This window comes from Lutjanus erythropterus, chromosome 15 (assembly GCF_056507025.1).
Source record: "Lutjanus erythropterus isolate fLutEry1 chromosome 15, fLutEry1.hap2, whole genome shotgun sequence".
NCBI lineage: Eukaryota > Metazoa > Chordata > Actinopteri > Lutjaniformes > Lutjanidae > Lutjanus > Lutjanus erythropterus.
Genome location: NC_139331.1, coordinates 24,707,327 through 24,727,530, shown reverse-complemented (window position 1 = coordinate 24,727,530; position 20,204 = coordinate 24,707,327). Strand labels below are relative to the sequence as shown.

General features: G+C 38.7%; 1 protein-coding gene across 3 annotated transcripts in view; it reads left to right on the top strand.

Annotated features, from left to right (window-relative positions):
- The window catches only part of otofa (otoferlin a), a 134,582-nt gene that overhangs the window by 27,757 nt on the left and 86,621 nt on the right, over positions 1 to 20,204 (top strand). For all 3 annotated transcript variants that reach the window (XM_084737211.1, XM_084737213.1, XM_084737212.1), the window contains exon 3: positions 14,546 to 14,634. In XM_084737211.1, the coding sequence (XP_084593337.1) occupies positions 14,546 to 14,634 (89 nt within the window). The remainder of the gene's footprint in view (positions 1 to 14,545; positions 14,635 to 20,204) is intronic.

The window sequence follows — 20,204 nt, the reverse complement described above, 5'->3', positions numbered from 1 at the left end:
TCAGTTTACTGACATAGAAGAGTAAAGAAACCAGAAAATATTCCCATTTAAGAAGCTGGAATCAGAGAATTTTGAATTATTTTTCTTCTCAAAAATTACGCAAACTGATTTATCTGTTATCAGATTAGTTGACAATTAATTTAATAATCGATTAATTGTTGGAGCTCTAGACTTCAGTAGCCCTGACGTGTCAAATTGAATGCATCACTATAGATTATGGTGTAATTTACCTCTATGCCGATCTTGACTGAAATGTTATTTATAGGAGTGGAAATTAAACAAAAATCATGGACACAGTATTCCTCCTCTGTATGTTCTCTTGCACTTGCAAAAAGAAAGAAAGAAACAGCAGGTTCTTCTTTCAAAGGACATATTGGGAGGCGTGGCCTTAAATAATTGAACTCAGGGCCATTAGAAGTGCTGAAGCATGTTTCTTCAGTGGATGAATATCAATAAAACGAAGGGTTCACCATGAAAAGACTGTTACGTAATTAAAATCAAACTCACATCGCGCATAAAGAGAAAGAAAATGTGATTGAATGAAGCAGAGCGATGAGAGGTAATGTTAGGTTACTCTACGTAGGCGAGTGATGCTCCAGCATTTAATAATTTACTGTTTCTGCAGGGTTGGACTCTCTGTTTCACCAGTTTCACGACAGAAAATAGAGAGAATACAGAGAAACCCCTCTCTCACAATCGTAAACATCATATAGCATATGGAGCCGCCTGGTAAAGCCTGCTGTAATGAGAAGATGGCTTATATAGCTTCTTTCAGCAGTGCACCCTTATCTCTTTTATCCTTTTAAGAATACATCTAAGCCTGCAGAGTCCAAGCACATCATCATAAGATCACAGCAAGCTTTTTAACTCAACACAAAAGATGACGCGCCGCATGAAGACGAAGGGTCTCACTGTAAATATTACACATTTCTCCCAAGCCTTGTAGTTACTGTAGCGCATATCAAAGATAGAACATATTCTTCATAATTAATCATAGAGGTGTTTTCATCCTCTGTGTCCATGGCAACAGTCATGAGATATCAAAGGATGGTGAGCGGGGGAAACTGAGGACGGCCCCGGTCATCCATCTGCTCGCCGCATTGTTCCGGCGTGGGATCACAGCAGTAATAGCTGCCCTTGAGTCGAGCGTTTAGCCCCTCTGATTGGCCGCTGAGGCCTCAAGGCTTCCGGTTAGTGAGATCATACCTGTCACTTTTAATGAGCGGCCTCACTCCACCAATTAGTGTATCATCCAGTACAGAGGGTTAGGGGAGGGGTGGGGGTCTGGGATTAGTAGTGTGTTTTCTTCAGTCCGGCTCAAAACATAGAGAGGAGGATCTAAAATAAGACCAGTGGTGTTGTTGCTTCTCTTTAATATCATTGCAGTGGTGATTGTTTTTCTGATTACTATCGCACATTTCTTTATCCCCACAATCCGTGATATGTTTTTGTTCGGTGACTCAGACTGAATGTAAGAGTAGGTGCATTGCAGCAGTTTTACGTCAGTCGGTGTTTGAGCCACCGTGACAACATGACAGCTTCAAGTCTGATCTGTGCTGAGCTACAAACTGCAAAACAGAACGAGAACACAGTGTAGCCTCATATTCTTGTTTGCTTGTGTTTTTTTCTGTTCATTTTTCAGTTTTCTGCTAAAGTGTTTTTTCAGCAGCTGTGCTGTTGTTAGACCCTCGAGTCTTGATTTGAAAAGATCAACAGTTCAGTGATTTTATTACTTTTTTTTTATAATGTTACACCACGTGTCATCTAATGTTGTTATTCATACATTTTACATTTTGTTTACTGTAGCAGCCATTTATGAGAGAGAAAATAGCTACAACTAATATTACAGGCTGTTATCTTTTCATTTTTCCCCTCCCCACACTGATGCAAAAATACATTGATTCTTATCTGCATAATACCTCAGAGACAAAATAAATCCATGTCATGATCATTTTAAGTTTTAAGTCAGTTTCTTCAGTAAAAGTACTGATGTTGGGGCACATTGGTAGAGCGTGCACCCCATGCATGGAGGCTGTGGGTCCTCTGAAGCGGCCGTGGGTTCGACTCCCGCCCACGGCCCTTTGCTGTGTGTCATTCCCCCACTCTCTCTCCCCATTTCCTGTCATATCTTCAGCCGTCCTATCATTAAAACCATGAAACCCCCCAAAAAATATTTTTTAAAAAGTACTGATTCTCCAGTTCAGGGAAAGGGTTGACACTTAATTAACTAAATACATATGTGTCACAACAATCCTTCTGAATTAGTTTATATATCAGACATCTGACAAATAGGGTCCATTAAAGTTTTACACAAGGAGTTTTTAACTGGTTATGAAACTGTCTCAGTGTATTACTGATGCCTCTATATGATGTATATAATCTAAAGAGACCATCCACGAGGAGACTGACCATTTCTGTAAAGCCTGTGTTTACATTTTCCCAGATAAAGTTACAGCGAGTAGTACACTGGCCAGTTAAAATGAAGCAGGACAAGATCTATATTTAAATCATTTTATTTTTTATGTTATATTTTGTGATTATTATGGTGGAAACACTACTCCCTTTTCTCCACAGGGGCCTCCAGTATCAACAAAGTATGAAAGTTCCTTGTAGTAACTTTAAATAGGGTGGAAATTAAACTAATTTTAAAATATGCCTCAATTATTATTATTGTAATGCGCTCCATGTGTCTATTTTTCATGACTATGACTGAATAAAATAGTAGAATATTAATGAGACAAGTTTTTGTATTTATTTGATTGATAAATTAGTCCTGATTTTTCAACTAATAGAAAAAAATAATCATTAGCTGTACCCAGCTGTGGACTACAGCGTTCAGACACTTTACAGTCATTAACCTCTGTTACTGACCGTGCACTTCCTGCAGCCAAGAAGCATCTGTCTTCCTCTGATGCTTGTATTATTTCCCATTACAGTAATAAAACAAGGATATAAAAAAAATCAATATTTCCTGAATTAGAGGTCAGTCCCTCTCTCAGTCTCTCAGACTGGCTGGATATGAGCCTCACGATGTCACGAGTCAAAGTTCAATCAGACTGAACCGCTGGACCAAAGCGAAAGAGGCGGGTCATCTCAGGACTAGAGGCGAATGTGTTTCACCCTGCTTCATAGAGAAAAGAATGGGAAGAGTAGTCTAGTAGAGAAGTCTCACTGCACCATTAAAAGTACAAGAAAGTTAACAGGTGAGTGAGGGACAAGTCTGTCAACCACAGTCTGTACACTTTGACATTTAATAAAACATCATATCTGGTTTATTCCAGTAGATTGAATTAGAAATTTAGTTAGTTTTATGTCTTGTGGCTGCAGAGGAGCATTGTCAAGGAAAGTCACATCTCTGGGGTCTCTAAGCTGAGACTGAGAGCTTCATATAAAGAGTTAGGTTGTAAAGATTAAAAGATGTGGACATTTCTATGCCAGGAGACACAACTGAATTGCATTATGGGAAGTGTAGGATCCAGCTGTTTTGGAGCTGTTAATGGAGGCACAAGACTAAATTTATCTATTTACATGTGCTGTTACTCAAGGAGTTTGTGAGTTTAATTTTTTCCATTTGGGAGGAGAATATTTGAAAGATGATTTTAACGTGGTAGCTTAGATTATTTTCAGTTGGGTTGTATGAGGTACTTATTCATAGTCATAGTATTAGTTTCAGTAGATGGTTGGGCTTCCTTTGAGAGCCACCAGCACAGAAGTTAAGCGATGAACCGCTGAGGACGGGGTCGGTTCGCCACTTAAAACAAGGTCCACTTTGAAAAAGTTTAAGTGTACGCTCTATTTAGAATATTTTCATCACTTTACTTTGCTGACACAGAGCCTTTTCTGATGGGAAACTGCAGTTATAGAAGCCAAATGTCGTTCTCTCCAAATTGACCAAACTTCATGGGTGAAATCAGCAATTTTACCTTGCAGAACAGGAGAGTTGCTGGTCTATCGCTGCCTCGATCTGTTAGTTTGTTTGTGTTATTTTGTGGCTTCAGAGAATTTGAGCTATCATTCTAAAACACTGAAGTCACACAGTAACACAAACAAACTAACAGATTGAGGCAGCGGTGGACCAGCAACTCCTGTGGTCTGCAAGGTAAAATGACTGATTTTGCCTGTGGAGTTTGGTTGACTTGGAGAGGGAGATATTTTGCTTCAGTGGTTTCCTGTCAGAAAAGGTCCTTTTTCCCGACCGCCATCTACTCTAGGTAATAACACTGACTATGAATAACTACCTCATACAACCCCATTTAAAATAATCAGAATTATCCCATGAAGAGTGTTGTGTCTTGTCCCTGTGGACAGTTTACTTGAGTTTTCTGTAATGAATAAGAAGACACCATTTTATCTTGAAACGTTTCATTTATGTTGGATCTCCAAAGTGTTTGTGCTTTATTGCTCCACCGCTGAAAGTACCGACTTTGTCAACTTTGTGTCATTTTGATGTAACATGCTTCATCAGCTTTATCTGTTTTCATCTGTAGCCTAAAGGTCAGACCACACTCTAAAAAATGGACGATCATCTCATCTGTATCATTTCATCCTCAGTAGTCTTCTTTCCTTCCTTCCTTCCTTCCTTTCTTTCTTTCTTTCTTTCTTTCTATGATTGTCACCTGACTGGCAATATAGTCATCCCATAAAGGTTTTATAGGAGTAACCATGACAACACTGAATCAAACATAATGACTATCCATAAATTTCACCCGGTGTGTTGCATTCAAGTGCCTGCAGCCATTCAGCAGGCTGATACAACGTGCTATAGACATTTGGCTAAATCACATAATCATGTTATTTATTCATTGTTGTACCTGTTTAATAAATAAATAGAGCAGAGTAAAGGAAATTTGAGGTGAGGTTATGTCACAAAAAATATTAAAAAGTGTTTAAAATTTTAAAAACTTGGCTTTTAGGTGCCTCTTTTTCAGATAATAAGAAATATAAGTGTATTGGGGAACTGCTTTCCATGACAGATGAGAATATTTTGCAGCTTAGGGTTGCATAGCACTATCTGAAATTGCTTTCTTCTGAGGAAAAATAGCACCAATTTGAAAATGCAGTAGTCAATATCGCCTGATTTTTGTGAGCCAAATTCCACTCAATTGTTCAAAACTTGTGCACAGCCGAAGAGCACTAAACCTTTCCACTTTCACACCTTAATGGATTCTCTGCCCCCGTTTTATTTGTCTGCTCTGTGTGGGTATTTAAACCTCTGTAAGCACTTTTGTCCGTCACAGTGGCTGTGAAGGCGTTAGGCAATATAAACAGCTTACTCCTTCATGTTGTGGATTTCTGTTTGTGTGTTACTGTACAGATAAGTGGTTTTGGACATTATAGCCAAGAATGAAGACATGCAAAGCGCTGAGACACGTGTAATGGAGCTAACATGGGTGTAGGTGGAAGCTTGAAGTCAGGATATCTGTGGGGAAACATGCACCTGCACCATGTGTTTATATTGTCTTTACATGCATAAATTAAAATGACTGGTTTTCTCACTCTGGGGAAATTAATGTGGCTGCCCTGGATATGGTGTCCCTGGATATGGATAAAAAAAAAACATAATCACATTTGCAGTGGTGTGCATGTGTCATTTGAGCTACAGCGTTTGTCATGTTCTGGTATGTGTTTATTAGGCGTCATTTCCTCTATGAGCCGTGTGTGCCGTCACCCGTGCAACATTAGCGCCATGCTGGGGCCCCTTTCTCCTCTCCTCTCTCGACTGTTCAAACACACTGGAGGAGGTTCTGTTGTAAACGAGATGCTGTAATAGACACAATCCCAGTCAACGACAGTCACTCTGAGGGGGTTTGCAGGCTGAGTGTTGCCAGTGAAACACTGCTAACCTACACAAAACCCAAATAATAACAAAAAATAACCAGGATTACCACCTTGTGGTTGTATGGCTCCACCAGCCAATCAAGTTGCAGTTTACATCCATGTCTGTCCAGACTTAAAATATATTTAGTGAATCCTTTTAAGGAATTTAATTTAAAATATTAAGTGTATTTTTGACAGGATAGATGGAAATAGTACAGGTATATTGTAAATATTGATTCCAGTGAATAATTTCCAGTGAGAAACATGTTGTCTTCACTTATAGAAAGTTTTTACAGAGGAAGACAGAGGACTGAAGAAAGCTGAATATTATGATGTCACAGTGAAGCTGACTTTTGACTTTTTGTACATAAAATATCATCAACTCATAATTTTATCCTATTAGATACGTATGTAGAATTTTGTCACAATTAATGTATGAATTCTTGAGTTATTGACATTTTTTTGTGTGTGAGGTTAATGTGACCTTTGACCTCCAAATTCTAATCAAGTCCAAGTGGACATTTGTTCAAAATTTGAAGAAATTCCATCTACGTGCCCCTGAGATATCGTGTTCACAAGATTGGGATGGATGTAATGTCACAGTGACCTCAACCTTTGACCTCCAAAACCTAATCAGTCCATCCTTGAGTCCAAGTGGACATTTGCACCACATTTGAAGAACGACGTTCTTGACATGTCTTGTTCAAAAGAATAGAACAGACAGTCGTATAACCTAAAGAGGACATTTTTGGAACATCCCCAACTTTCTGTCCCCATGTTTAGGTACATTCATCCCCTTTTAGAACTTTTTAGGAAACTTTAGACAAAGTCCCATAAACATCCCCTGCTCCCAGGGACAATAGGTTACATTTTAAAATATAAATTCCAAACTTACTTTAGTTATTTATGAGTTTGCTTCTCATTTTCTCTTATTAGCGCCTATTTCTTATTTATTTTATAATGTATTTTATCATGTATGTTTGAGACTTATTTTGTGACCTTGCCTGAACCTGAATGTTCACAATACCTTAATAAATTCATGTTCATCGGTCAGCCGTCATGCTCCTTTAGTCGTCCCCTGTCCAAGTGGATCAATGAGCCAACAGTGACCAGTGACTCGAGGCTCATGCATTTTTTCTGCTCTCTTTTTGGGACCCTTTTCCTCTCCAGGATGTATGGGTTACAAGAGATGGTGATGGATTCACATTTTTATTTGTTTTACAACCTGCTATACAGCAGCCTTTTGGCATGTTTCCTCTCTCTTCCATAACATAAAGCTGTGATTTTTCCCTCAGAAGGGGGCGTGGCCTTGGCGACTGGGGCGCGATGACGTATTTACGGTCTGATGCATCTATAAAGGCACAGCTGCTTTTTTTTTGCACCAATAAAAACTAAATATAAAAGGAGAATTGTAGCTAACAAAGAGGCAGCAGTGCTGGTCATGCCGGGAAAAGAAACCACTGCAGGGCCTCAGGGCAGAAAGCACAGAGTGATGGTTTAATGCAGTGTACACACACACACACACACACACACACACACACACACACACACACACACACACACACACACACACACACACACACACACACACACATACGTCCTCACAGATCCTCGAAGGCAGGTCCAGCAGAAGCAGGTGGTAACCCCAGGATCTGGTAATGGGACAATCCTGATGGATCGCTTGTCTCACAGCCCGCAGTGTTTTCCTGGATGAGAGGCCGACATCAGCAGGGGGCGAATGAGTTTTAAATCACCTGTGCAACCCCCCGCCCTCATACAGCGTCTTTCCCAAGATGCTGAGGTACAGAGGAGAGGGCTCAGAGGTGATTTGCTGAATGCGAATCAACACATAAATTCATCATGTTTCTAACCATTTAATGAATGTTTCCGTTCCTTAACTTAATTTTGCAGCCTCGTCACAGTTAATCAGTGCTGTAGAGCTGAGTCATGCATCACGCCGTTCTGTCACACTTTACGAAGGTGCGTGTTAATGCCTGTAATGGGAAATGTGAATGGAATTTGCTTAGATGCTTTTAGCACGTTGATCATAAAATAATTTCCTCATTCATCTATTACCTACTTGATATTTCTGAATCGTTTAAATCTAAATGATAGTGCAGAGGCAGTCCCTTAAAATCTCCATCTTAATGAAAGTGATTCATGGTGAATGAATAATTCTGTCTGTAAAGTCAGCAGCAGCAAACCTAAAGGGAGTTCTGGATATATTTCCCTGCTAAATTGAGCTTTAATTAGAAGTTTATGGGGGTTGTTCATGCTTGTTTTCATTTTTTTTTTACCTTCTTGGAAATACTGAAATTGAAACATATTTTGGTCTGTAGATAATTAAACAAACAATTTGGGATAAAGGAAAAGAAAAGCAGGCATAAAATAATATGAATTACCTCCAATAAAACAGTGCCATAGAAAACAGTGCAACATATTTAATTATTATAGTATCATAACTATACTAATGCACAACATGTCATTTTCACTGTGCATTTTATGTTTGTTCATTAAATTATTTAGCCTTTTTTAAATTTACAAAGTGCTACACTATTTTCCTCGTTGTAGTATTATAGTAGTATTATCATATAACCATACATGATAGGCTTAAAATCTAATACACTCTATATGCAAATCATATTTACTGATGATCTGGACAAAGCCATCAGTGAATCATCATCATTATTTATTTATTTATTAATCTCTGAATTCTCAGAAAACACATTGAGGGGGAATCCTCATTTACACCAGTGCAGACAGACAATAAGACATGACTGAAATCCTCAATAATGCTTGGAGTCAGAAATAAAGGAATAGTACGAGTAATAAGATGAGCAAATTAGAAAATTAAAACCAATGGCAATAATAATCAGTAGCAATGGAACCATGGTATTGTCTCCGTGGAATTGATGAGTACGTTTTTACAGTTTCTTTGGAACAAGTGGGGCACAGCGACAGAAAGTTGATTTTCCTAACTCTGTGTGGATCAGAGCAGCTCACTGCTGCATTTTGGTTAAAAACAAAAGCTGTTAAAGTGCCAGCGCCGAATAGAGAAGACTATTGTCATTCATATGGATGTTAATGTTGGCAATTTAATTAGTTCACCATAACGCCACAGTGGACAGTCTACTAAAACAGCAAAGTAGTGTCTTAAAAAAGTGACAGACGTCAGAAAAACATCACCTGGAGATTCAGGATGTACCACCTCTGAGCACTCTGTGGAGTCGTGCTTCCACGTTGATGGAGGTAGACACTTATAAACTCCTGTCTATTTATTTTTTTTCTGTGTAAAGACCCTGATCATTGATCAGCAGATGCATAACATGATTGTTCGCCTGTCTGCACACAAGATTTGGGCTCCTAATAGCTCAACAGTAATACAACAGTAAGCATTTAAACTGGCAAAGACCTCTGAATTTGTATTGACCGCCAGTCAAATTAAAGTGGTTGTTTTCACCCAAAAAAAGAGCATGACGTAGGACTGAAGTACCCGCATGTATTGCTCTGATCTATAGCTGCATTCCCATCCAAATAATGTAAATAAACCTTACTCCCTGCTCAGGGAAAGTCCTTGGATGCCTTTTGCTTCAACTGTGGAAATGTTACATGAATGAAACAAAACAAAACACAAACTTTGAGAAAACTTATTGTATTGAAATGTGACTTATGTAATGTAACTTTGGAAAAAATGTGATTTGATGAATTTACAAAATGTATAGTGGCATTCCTAAAGAGATTAATATTCTGCATATTTACAGATTATGATTATGAATATTATTAGTTATTATTTACAGACTATTACTGTGTAAAATTGATATTATGTTATCCTTGATAATTATGACTGGCAACGTTAGAAACAGTGACAATATTTCCAGACGTGTAAATCATATAAATATTAAATTATTAAATTTCATTAAGTGTTATTAATAAATTAGATTAAAATATATAAATAAATTACATAGAAATATGAGATATAAAACTTTCTGAGCTCCATTGTTTGTTTTAGACACAATGACTGATGGGTAATCTTGCTTGTCAGCTTCCTGCAAAGTGAATATTTGTTGTTCAGTTCTTCCACACACAGTTCACAGTTCTCTTTGAACTGAGCATATTTACTCCCTGGCTGAATAAGCTGTGCAGGCCACTTCACAGTGAACTTCTAGGCGATCGGAACGCAGCCAGAGACAGACGGCGGGGAGGACTAGAAACAAAGACAGAAGAGAGAGAAAACACAACAAACAGGGACACAGTGGTTTTCAGCGTTCCAAGAAAACAGGGCTGAGAGATACTGGGGGAGCTTTTGCAAAACAGCAGCTGGTGGTGAGTGGCATCTCGTCTTATCCCGTCCTTCCAAGTGTGCAGGAGAACAGTTGCTCTCGAGAGTCACGCTAAACGTGAAATGTTTGGTTTGCCATTTCTGAGCTGCTGTAGAAACATGGCAGTGCAAAATGGCTGCCTTCGTTCAAGACGACCTGCGACCTCTGTAGATACCAAACTCAAATGAACTTGGAGCCGCTGGTGGTCATCTCGTGGGGGTTGCATGTCAGTGTTCAAGTACTGCAAGAAAGTGGAATATTTCTGTAAATTTACCTTAAACAGCAGTTTCCGTACATTTACCATTAGTTAGCTGTGCATTAGACACAAACACTTTGACTCGGTCATAAATACCTTTGGTGAAAATGGCTAGCTGAGCGTTGCCGGTTTGTCTGCATTTTTGTCAAACCCCACAGAGTACGCAGTGAAAACTTTGTTGTATAACTGATCATAGATGTCACTTGATAACTTGCTAATCCACTCTGCCGCTGTGTTTGCTTATGCAATCATTGCACATGCAATCCTTCAGCAATACACATGTATTTTTAAAAGAACCATGTTTTCATTTCAGTTGTATTCGTAAGTGTAATTCGAATTGGCATGAAACAACAGGCCAAATTGCGTTTTTATTTCTGTGGGCTGTGGGGAGAGGGAAGGGGGGCAGCAATCTTATACACTGGCCCTTTAAACATCACTCTCAGGGCTTGTATGATGTTTGACAGGCACTGAGTTACATCACAGACCATTTAATCCCACAGGATCCATTTTATAGCCTCATATCTTCAAAATGGGATCCTATTGGTTCTTCAGGACTTCAGGCAACAACCTGTGTGTCTGGTTCAGGCTGTCTAAACTATGTTTTAGTGCTTTTTTTATTAGCTATAAGTACTGTACCTCCATCCATTTATAAAGTACTTCTTACAAATGATTTGTTTTTATAACTGTAATCTCATATGTGACTTTTATCCATCATTGACGTAGTAGCTGCAGTAATAATACCACAGAGACAAATTAATGTACTTGATGATTTAAGTGGAGTGATTACAACTCTTCTCCCTGTTTGACTGTTTTGCTGACAAAGTAACTCTGCTAATAAACAGACTGAGCATTCATATAATTTATACATGACAGGCCCTTGAAGAGAGTCGGCTTACTGGCGTGAAAAACACAGTGAAAGTACCATACTGAGTGTCTGATCAGCCTGACGAAGCCAATTAGTAAAGACATCACTGAGGAGATTTATGGTGAAAAACAATGAAGTGGTTATTTTTTTTTTCCTTTTTCTTGTCTAGGCTTCATGATATGAGCCACCTGCATGAAAAACTATCATTCCAGAGCTAATTATAGTGAAAACGCCAAAGGAGGGTTATCATTCAAAGCTGTTTTCTCACTTACAGTGTGAGCTTTTTCTCAAGGATATCCAAGGCATTTTGAAGAATTCATTACCATACAGTTTTGCTCGGCTGCTGCTTTTTTCTTGGTTTATTTTGTAGCAAAAAAAAAAGCTTATCAATATGCTTAGTCGGTGCTATAGAACCTGGAGATGTTTGTGGTGATAAATAAAACATTGCGATATTTAATTCCCTTCAGAACAGCGTGTCTCTAGTTGGTAGGGATTCTTTTAAACCCAAGGACACCTCAGAAGAACATATGTATGCTGACATGACACTGAATGTGCTCTTGGACTCAAGACTTAAAGCAGAGATTTCCAAGGTCTGAGGCCCTCTTGTTGTTTATAATATTTACTGAACAGATATGAAAGTGATATACTGGTTGAAATCAGTTGCTTTAAGCCTGCGTTAGCACAAACATCATATTTTGTTTTACAGGAAGAGAACATGATTTGATTTTGATATCATGATTACGGATTTTTTGGTTGTTGTTTTTTTCGGCATATACTGTTAAAGGCATACTAAGCATAATTTTTCCAAAACCAATAAAATAATTCCTCTCAATCATCACTTATGACCTCATGTTTTGCTGTGTTCATGATGTGTCTGGGCGTCAGTCCCAATGGCCCCCAGCTAGTAACACAGTGCAGGGTATGAGGGCGGGTAGTGACCAGTGATTACATCGCTGTCTCCGTCTCTTTCCTCGGCTCTCTGTCTGTGAGAGCTGCAGAGAGAGATAAACACAGGCAGAGCTGACTAAGGACACAACAGCAGAATGAGAGATCACTTCAACTGTATTCACACAAAATCCAGCATTGTGCAGATGTGTGGGCGCGTTTCTTTGTGCTTTAGAGCTTAAACACTGCCTTAGAAAATTTTCACTTTAATTAGTTTTCAGGTTGCTCATTTCATGAAGCTTTGACGAGAAAAAAAAAAAAAAACACATTAAATGTAACAGCATTTCAAGGCGATCTAGATCCTGTATACTGACTTATTTCCAAGTTAAAGAGGAAAGTCAGACAGGCCTGAATGATGGGAGAAATTTGATTGGAACACTGAAAAGACTATTGACTCATAAAGATAATCATTTTCAATCACCACTTATGACCAGGCTTGGGAAGTGACGGGTTACATGTAACGGCGTTACGTAATTAGGATACAAAAAAAGGTAACTGTAATCCGTTACAGTACAGAAAAAAAGATGTAATCAGATTACCGGTATATTTGATAAAAAAAACGGGGGTTACTTAGCAGCATTACATTTTAAAATCAAACGGGATATACTACAATGCAGCAGACACGTGCACAGTGCGCACACATTACGACACTTTACGACACAACGCCACAACAAATCAACGGGTGAAACGACCACCGGCGTAGCCTCGATCCGTGTGTTAGCTAATGTCGTTCATCATTATGGCCGCTGCCGGGGGAGAGAAATGGTTTTACTGGATGGAAACAGAGGGGAACAACATAAAATTATTTCTCCCAGCTGTCAAAATACTGTCATCATCCAGGGACTCGACGTCCAAACTTAAAGAAACATCTACAGGTACGAAGACAAACCGCTAACGTTTGCTGAAATCCAGTCAGCTAAAGTTAAGGTTTGTTAGCTTGCTAGCACGTCAATCACCTGTCAATAATCTGTCAATACTGCTACTCGTGCTACTACTGTACTGCATATCTACTAGCCAAAAAGTGATAACGTTAGTCCGCCAAAAACTGAATCACCCAGTTTATATAACTGATATCAGCAGCTATAACAGCTGCATTTTATCTGGATCGAACAGTCATAACGTGCAATAAACACAATGTCATGTCCTGTTGTATATGTATTCTTGCTTATCATCTGCATTATTTTACCTTCTCTGTGCAGTAAATTAACACTTTAAAAGCCCTTCTTGGGTTTAGAGGGCGGAAACAAATCATGTTTTTAGTGATAATAGCAAGATTTCTGCCAGAAAGGGCTGTTGGCACAACACTAACAGCCTGCTTCTGTGTGCACAGGAAATGAGTTTGGGCAGGTGATCATGTTTGACACACCTGTATTAAAGTCAGCACCTGAGCATTTCATGTCACAGGCCATGCAGACACCAGGGCAGTGAAATTGCATGTAGGTAACTTTGGAACATGTTAATACAATAATACACCCCTTTTTTTTTTTTTTTTTTTTACACAACTACAACAGTAACAATAATAATAATTACTATTATTGTTGATGTTGTGCAGGTAACTTTTAGGTAACTCTGAAGCATGTTAATACCTGACACACCTCTTTCAGGTGGTGATTTTTTACATCTAATAATAACTGTAACAATAATAATGATTGCAACAATTATTATTATTTTTATTATTTATTTTTGTATGTTCAAAAAAATACACTGAGTGGATGACACATCTTTTATACTCTGGTCTTTATTTGCATTTTTGGTTTGGTATTGAAGTAATCCAAAAGTAACTAATCAGTTACATTACTTTAATATTGTGGTACTTAGAGTAAGTTACTGATTACATTTTTTAACAGGTAGCTTGTAATTGTACTGGATTACATTTGTAAAATAACCCTCCCAACATCACAACCAGAGGTGGTCACTTTGTGGTACTCCTGCGTTATGCACGGTCCCTTGAAAACGCATACATCCCATAAAAGGCCATCCACAACTGCTTGCAAAACAATTGAAGACCATCCCTTATAGTTGTAGTGGTCTCTAGGACATTCCTCTGATGCTATTATGGGAATGTGGCTTCCATCTGTTGCAACCATGCACTATAGTACTCCTCAACAATAATGGAAGAAATTGGCCATTTCTACCAACCTGTTACCATCAGGACATGTAATGTGAACAGGAAGCGTGACCATTATAAGTATGTTGCAAAATTCCTGAACACAATTAAACACAGTGCTCAGGCCTGCCCAAAAAGATGGCTGATGGTCCTGTATTCACACAGACAAAACAATTCTTTGAAAAGAAAAGATGAATCTAATCTAATCATATCCTGTCTTTTTTTTTTTTTTGCAGATGTTTCGATGGCCCATTGCCAGCAGGCTGGATGGAAACGAGATGCTGGAGATCCAAGTGTACAACTACAGCAAAGTCTTCTCCAACAGGTAAGGTGTACTGCCGCTCTCAGCGTGTCCTGAATCCACATTTACCACACCTAACAGCATTTCAGAGAAAACTGTTTGTGGTTTCAGTGCCCTCGCTGCCTTCCTGTCACAGCCTGTGACCAATTCAGACTGTCACACGCCGCATGTTTCTCAGCTGAGAGAGAATAAGCTTGTATTCCCTGAGCGCTTGTCCTAAATTGACTCAATAGTGTGTGTAACAGACTCCAAACCACAGAGACGGAGGTAATGAAACAGCACTAGATCCTCAGTAATGAGCACATTTGTCACATTACACTCTACAAACAACCAGATCATGAAAACCAAACAGTGCGTTTTGGCCGAAGATGCAACTGGAAATACATCTTGATCGTGTCTTGTGCTGTAATTATCTGCAGTGTGTCAGTGTGCTTTTGATCTAATACTGGCTTACAGGAGTGTATTGATAAGGATGTTTACATTTCAGACAAATTGCTGTCATGTATTTTTCTTTTTCTGGCAAATCCCAAGTGAAAGAGGATATATTTTTCAATTATGAGCCATTTATAGTTCTTATATTAATGACCAAAGTGCTCTTGAGCAATGCACTGATATTAAAACCTGCTTCAAGCGCCCTGCACAGCTCTCTAATTACTTCTAAGAAATCATTTGTGCAGGGGCACTGGTGGAAGCTGGCTAATTAAGTAATTTCCCTCTACTCCTCCTCCTTTCTCCTTTTTCTTGTATTTCTTCATCTTCATTTCCCTTGAAATGTGTTTTGATGTGTCCAGATTTGAAAAAAATTCTGTTTGTGCCAGGAAGTCCGTCTGTCTCCGTAACAAATCCAATCAGATCATTACAGCTGCTGCGTTTAACTGGACAACTGGTTGATGTGTCCAGACCGAGGGACACATCATGTCGCCCACGCAGTCATTTAGACTTTGTTTGCTTGTCTCTGTGGGCACGTGGGTGGTGATGTATATGTGCTTGTACCACTGTCCTCATGTCTTATCTGTGTGACCTCATATTGTCTGCCATGTGTGTATGAAGTTCACTCACAAAGACGACTCAGAGTTAAAAGGCGGTGGCAGGTGTGCAGACAGATGTTGCATCAGTTCTGCATCAAGGCAGCTCTTAGCTGTCATCGTTTTCTGGTGTCGTTGTGTGGAAAAGAAAAAAACAACTAACCCAACTACCCTCATAATCAGACCTAAGTGCCATTTGTCTTCATTATCATCTTGGCATTGTGTTCATGTTTTGCCAGGTTTTATGTTTTTCTAGTGTTTATTTCATAGGTCATCCTGTTGAACTTGGCATTAGCAGTGTTGCACGGCTAATGAGGCGATTCCACCATTCAGTTGACATTTTTGATTTTTAGTGAAATAAAAACTATCCAAACAATTACCTGAAATGTAGTAATTTAATCTGTTAACTTGTTATCTAGCGGCACCAGTAACTAAAATTTGTACTTATCCTGTATACAGACTGGGTTAAATGTTTATACAGACATTCATGGTCCCCAGAGGATGAACCCTGCTGAATTTGGTGATCTCCTGTCTTTTCCTCCAGAGCCACCATGAAATTCACATTCACTAATAACTTGTCCCTTAACTTTTCATCATGGCAAAATTTTTTTGCAGTACTTTGTTTTGAGCTCTGAGCTCTGCATGGCCTGGTTGTTGTTTTTTTCAGTTGTGAAAACAGCTGTCAGAAGCACCACACCACCAGCCCTCTTTGAATTACTGAAAAATTGGAGACACGGGCAGCAGTCTGGAACCAGGCAACAACATGACACTTGATCTTCATCATTCTGTTGTGACAAACACAAACAGTGAGTCCTCACATAAAGTACTGTGCAGTTTTGAACACAGACATGCTGGATTTCAGTGAGAGAATGCTAATCAGAGAGAAAACAAGCAATAAAAAGAAAAAGGTAAATAAACCAGCTGTAATTTAGAAACTTTACCAGATCCTCAAATACACATGTACAGTATACACAAACACATACTTTTGCATGCAAATACTTTTACCTCCACACATTAATAAAATACACACACACACATTAATACAGTAGGTAAATAATTCAAGGTGAGTCATACTTTGTGTTGTTCTCACACCTGCTCCATATGTCCACAGGCAGCATCATTTCCAAGGTAACTGATCTGCTTCATCACCAGCTCACTGTAAGGCCAGTGTGTCACACCCCGCGCCGCGATGTGCGATCACATTACCACAACACAAAGAGGGGGCAGTGATGCATTATGGTCTCTGCTGTAGTGGCATATAGACCATGTTTTATTATCTCTTTCCCCCAGCGGCTGAGAGATATGCTTTTATATTCTGCACGCTGTGGAGAACGCCGTGTGTGAGTTACTGGTCACTGGAGCAGAGCGGAGGTTATAAGATTGTTTGATTCAACCTGAGGTCAGTGGCTCCCAGGGGGGTCCACAGTGGAGTATCACAGGGTCCTTGGAGTTAGAATTGGAATTATTATTAATGGTGCTTTTTAGTCAAATGTTATGTAGAAAGCTCAGTGCAGGATGGTACTCAGTCCCCATTTCCAAACAAAATGCATCATTAGTTGTCAACAAGGCTGTTATCACATTACTGCACGTTTAGGCTTAATCTCCATGAGACTAGTTAGATCTATTTTGGGAGGAGTTGGTTGCCTTCAAGTCCTCTGGCTGTTAGCGAGTAACAGATTATATTTAACAGGATTACATAATTAGGATACAAATTCCATTACAGTTACAGGAAAAATGATGCAATCAATACATATAGTAAAAAATGTTTAAAAAATGTTATAATGCATTTTGAAATAAAGAAAGATATACTACCATGCAGTCCTCATCTTACAGTGAACTCATTATCATGGCAGAACAAGCTGGAAATGTGTATAGTTTTTATTTATGTTGTCTTTAAATGAGAAAACATCACAGTTCAGTGACAATTCTACCTTCAGTTGTAAAATTACTGTCGCTCTCCAAGAACTATCTAATGTTAAGAAACATTTACAAACCAACAGCTAACATTAGCTACGGCTACACAGAGTACAGAGGACTGATAGAAAGCTGAACATTATGATGTCACAGTGAAGTTGACCTTTGACTTTTTGGATAAAAAATATCACCTCATCGTTTTATCCTATTATATATTTGTTGCAAATTGTAATTAGAGAATTCTTGAATTGTACAGCCAACAAACATGTTGTATGAGGTCACAGTGAGATTTGACCACCAAAATCTAATCAGTTCGATCTTTAGAAAGTTTTGCTTTTACCGGACAAGTACAATACCCACTGCAGTAATAACTGCAGTAATTCTGTGTTTATTGATGTAAAGTTTTTGTAAATCTCCCCAAAGAAACAGCCAACAGTGTCTAGACTAATATCTTTGACAAAGTGTATTTTCTTATCGAGGTGTTTGTGCATTCACAAAATAAAATTGTAATCGATATGAGATAAATGAAGATGAAGTGTTGGCTGATTGTTTCTAACACCCCTGCATAGCTTAAAAATATCATTAAACAGAATAAGAATGAATTAAAGTCCAACAGTTTGAAGTTTTATCTGAATGTTGAACTTGAAAACTAAAAACTTTTATTGTCCTGCTGCAGACAGAATCACTGAAACAATGAAAGTATGGTTTTTAAAATTCAGGTGGTTCACAAGCTCTGTGTTCTCTTTTGAAAAGCATGAAATTGCAGCCCTTTTGAACTACTTTTGCTGTTGCAACAAGGACGAAGTATACACTTTCAATATGTGAGACTTTTTGACTTCTTCAGTGTTTTATCTTTAAAATTGGCGCGGAGTTTTATGGCAGCCAGTTTCCTCTGAAGTGAGATAAGGCTGTTTACAATTCACACGGATGCTCTTTTTCTCCTCTGAGTCCTCTTCAGTCTTTCTCTTCGCTTGATTTCAGCATTAAATCAAATCATCCCACTGCCATTCATTTTATTCCCTTCATGAGTTTCTGTTTATCTTTACGGTTTCCATTTAGCCACAGGACACAGAATGGAAGTCCGCCAGCAGAGCTCCTCCGGCTTCAGAAATGTACAGTATAATCCCTTCATTCTGTCCACACTGAGACTCAACACTTTTATTGCTTAGTCTTAAAAAAGCAAGCTTACAAACATAAACCTGTTACTCTGTTGAATTTTATCTTGGCTTCCTCATGCCTGAAGCACTGGAATTAACATTGTGGATTTGTACTTACTTTAATTTTGTATTTCACCAGAAGTAAACACATTTTTGTGATTATTTTTATTCTTGACTATTGCAGGATTTACTGTGAAATTTGGCACAAACATTCATATCTCACTCAGGATGAATCTGACCTCAGGACGAAATTTCAATTTGTCCAGCACTTTGGTTTATGACCAGACTCGTGTAAAACTAATGACGCTTCTATCAGCTTGAGACGTACTTTGTGTTTATTGTTATTACGCCTGGAGGGGATCGTGTGTTTGGTTGTGTGTGCATGTGCCCATGTGTGTATCTGTCTGCAGCTAATCTTGTTTACTACTGGACCAACACCTCCTCATACCTGCACAACAGAATAGGCTGATTGTCAATGACTCCCAAAATAACATATATTACTGCTGGACAGGCAATGACAGGCTTAAGTCCTGTAGCTCACATGACATAACACATTTGACATACTCATTAGATTTGGGTAGGTTAAGGCACAACAACTACGTGGTTAAGTTTAAGTAAAGTTTGTGGTTTGGGTTAGAATAACTACGTTACATATGAAACTTTAAACAACTTTCTTTGTGACAGTCCTGGATTTGTTTGAGCCATATATCCACCCCTCCTCCACCAAATGAGGAATTTCTCACTCCGTATCCTGTCATGCTTACTACATCCACTAGGAGTTCCCGCCTAACGATAAACAGATTTTTCTGTCATTGTTAAAAACATTTAGTTAATCAGTTCCTCCAGGATTTCATGGACAGTTTTTGGGATTGTTGCAGCCTGAAATGTGTGATTTCGTGGTAGCTTTTCTGAGACACTACAACTGCATGTTGCAATGTTTTTAGCCATTTTTGGCAGTGAAAAGGAAAAGATAAAGTTCAAATTTTGTTGCCATACAAAGGCATCAAAGAAGTAAACTGAACTCAAACTCAGTCAAAACAGCACAAAAATACAATGAGATGTATATGAATAATGTTATGCTATGATGGCTGGTCAGATTTTCCAAAAAGTTGCAGCGATTGGACCAAATTGCAACGTTGTGCAGAATTCACTGGGATTGGTTGAATTTGCGTGAGTTGTTGCAGCCAAAGTTTCCTGGTTTGTGGTGATTCACAGGTGATTAACAACAAGTGATCAACAACTGTTTCAGTTTGGAATCCTATTTCCGCCTGGGACAACTTTTCTATTTTCACTTTAAAACATTTTACATCACTGGTGTTTTGGAATTATATCTAAAGCTGTCTGTCATCACACAATAAACCTGGCTAAATGACAATATATATTGATGTAGTTGTAACATCAGAATAGATAGAGGATTTTATCCACATCACCCAGCTCTAAGCACCAGGCACTGGTTCATGTACATACAGCACTATACTGATGGATCTACACTGAACAA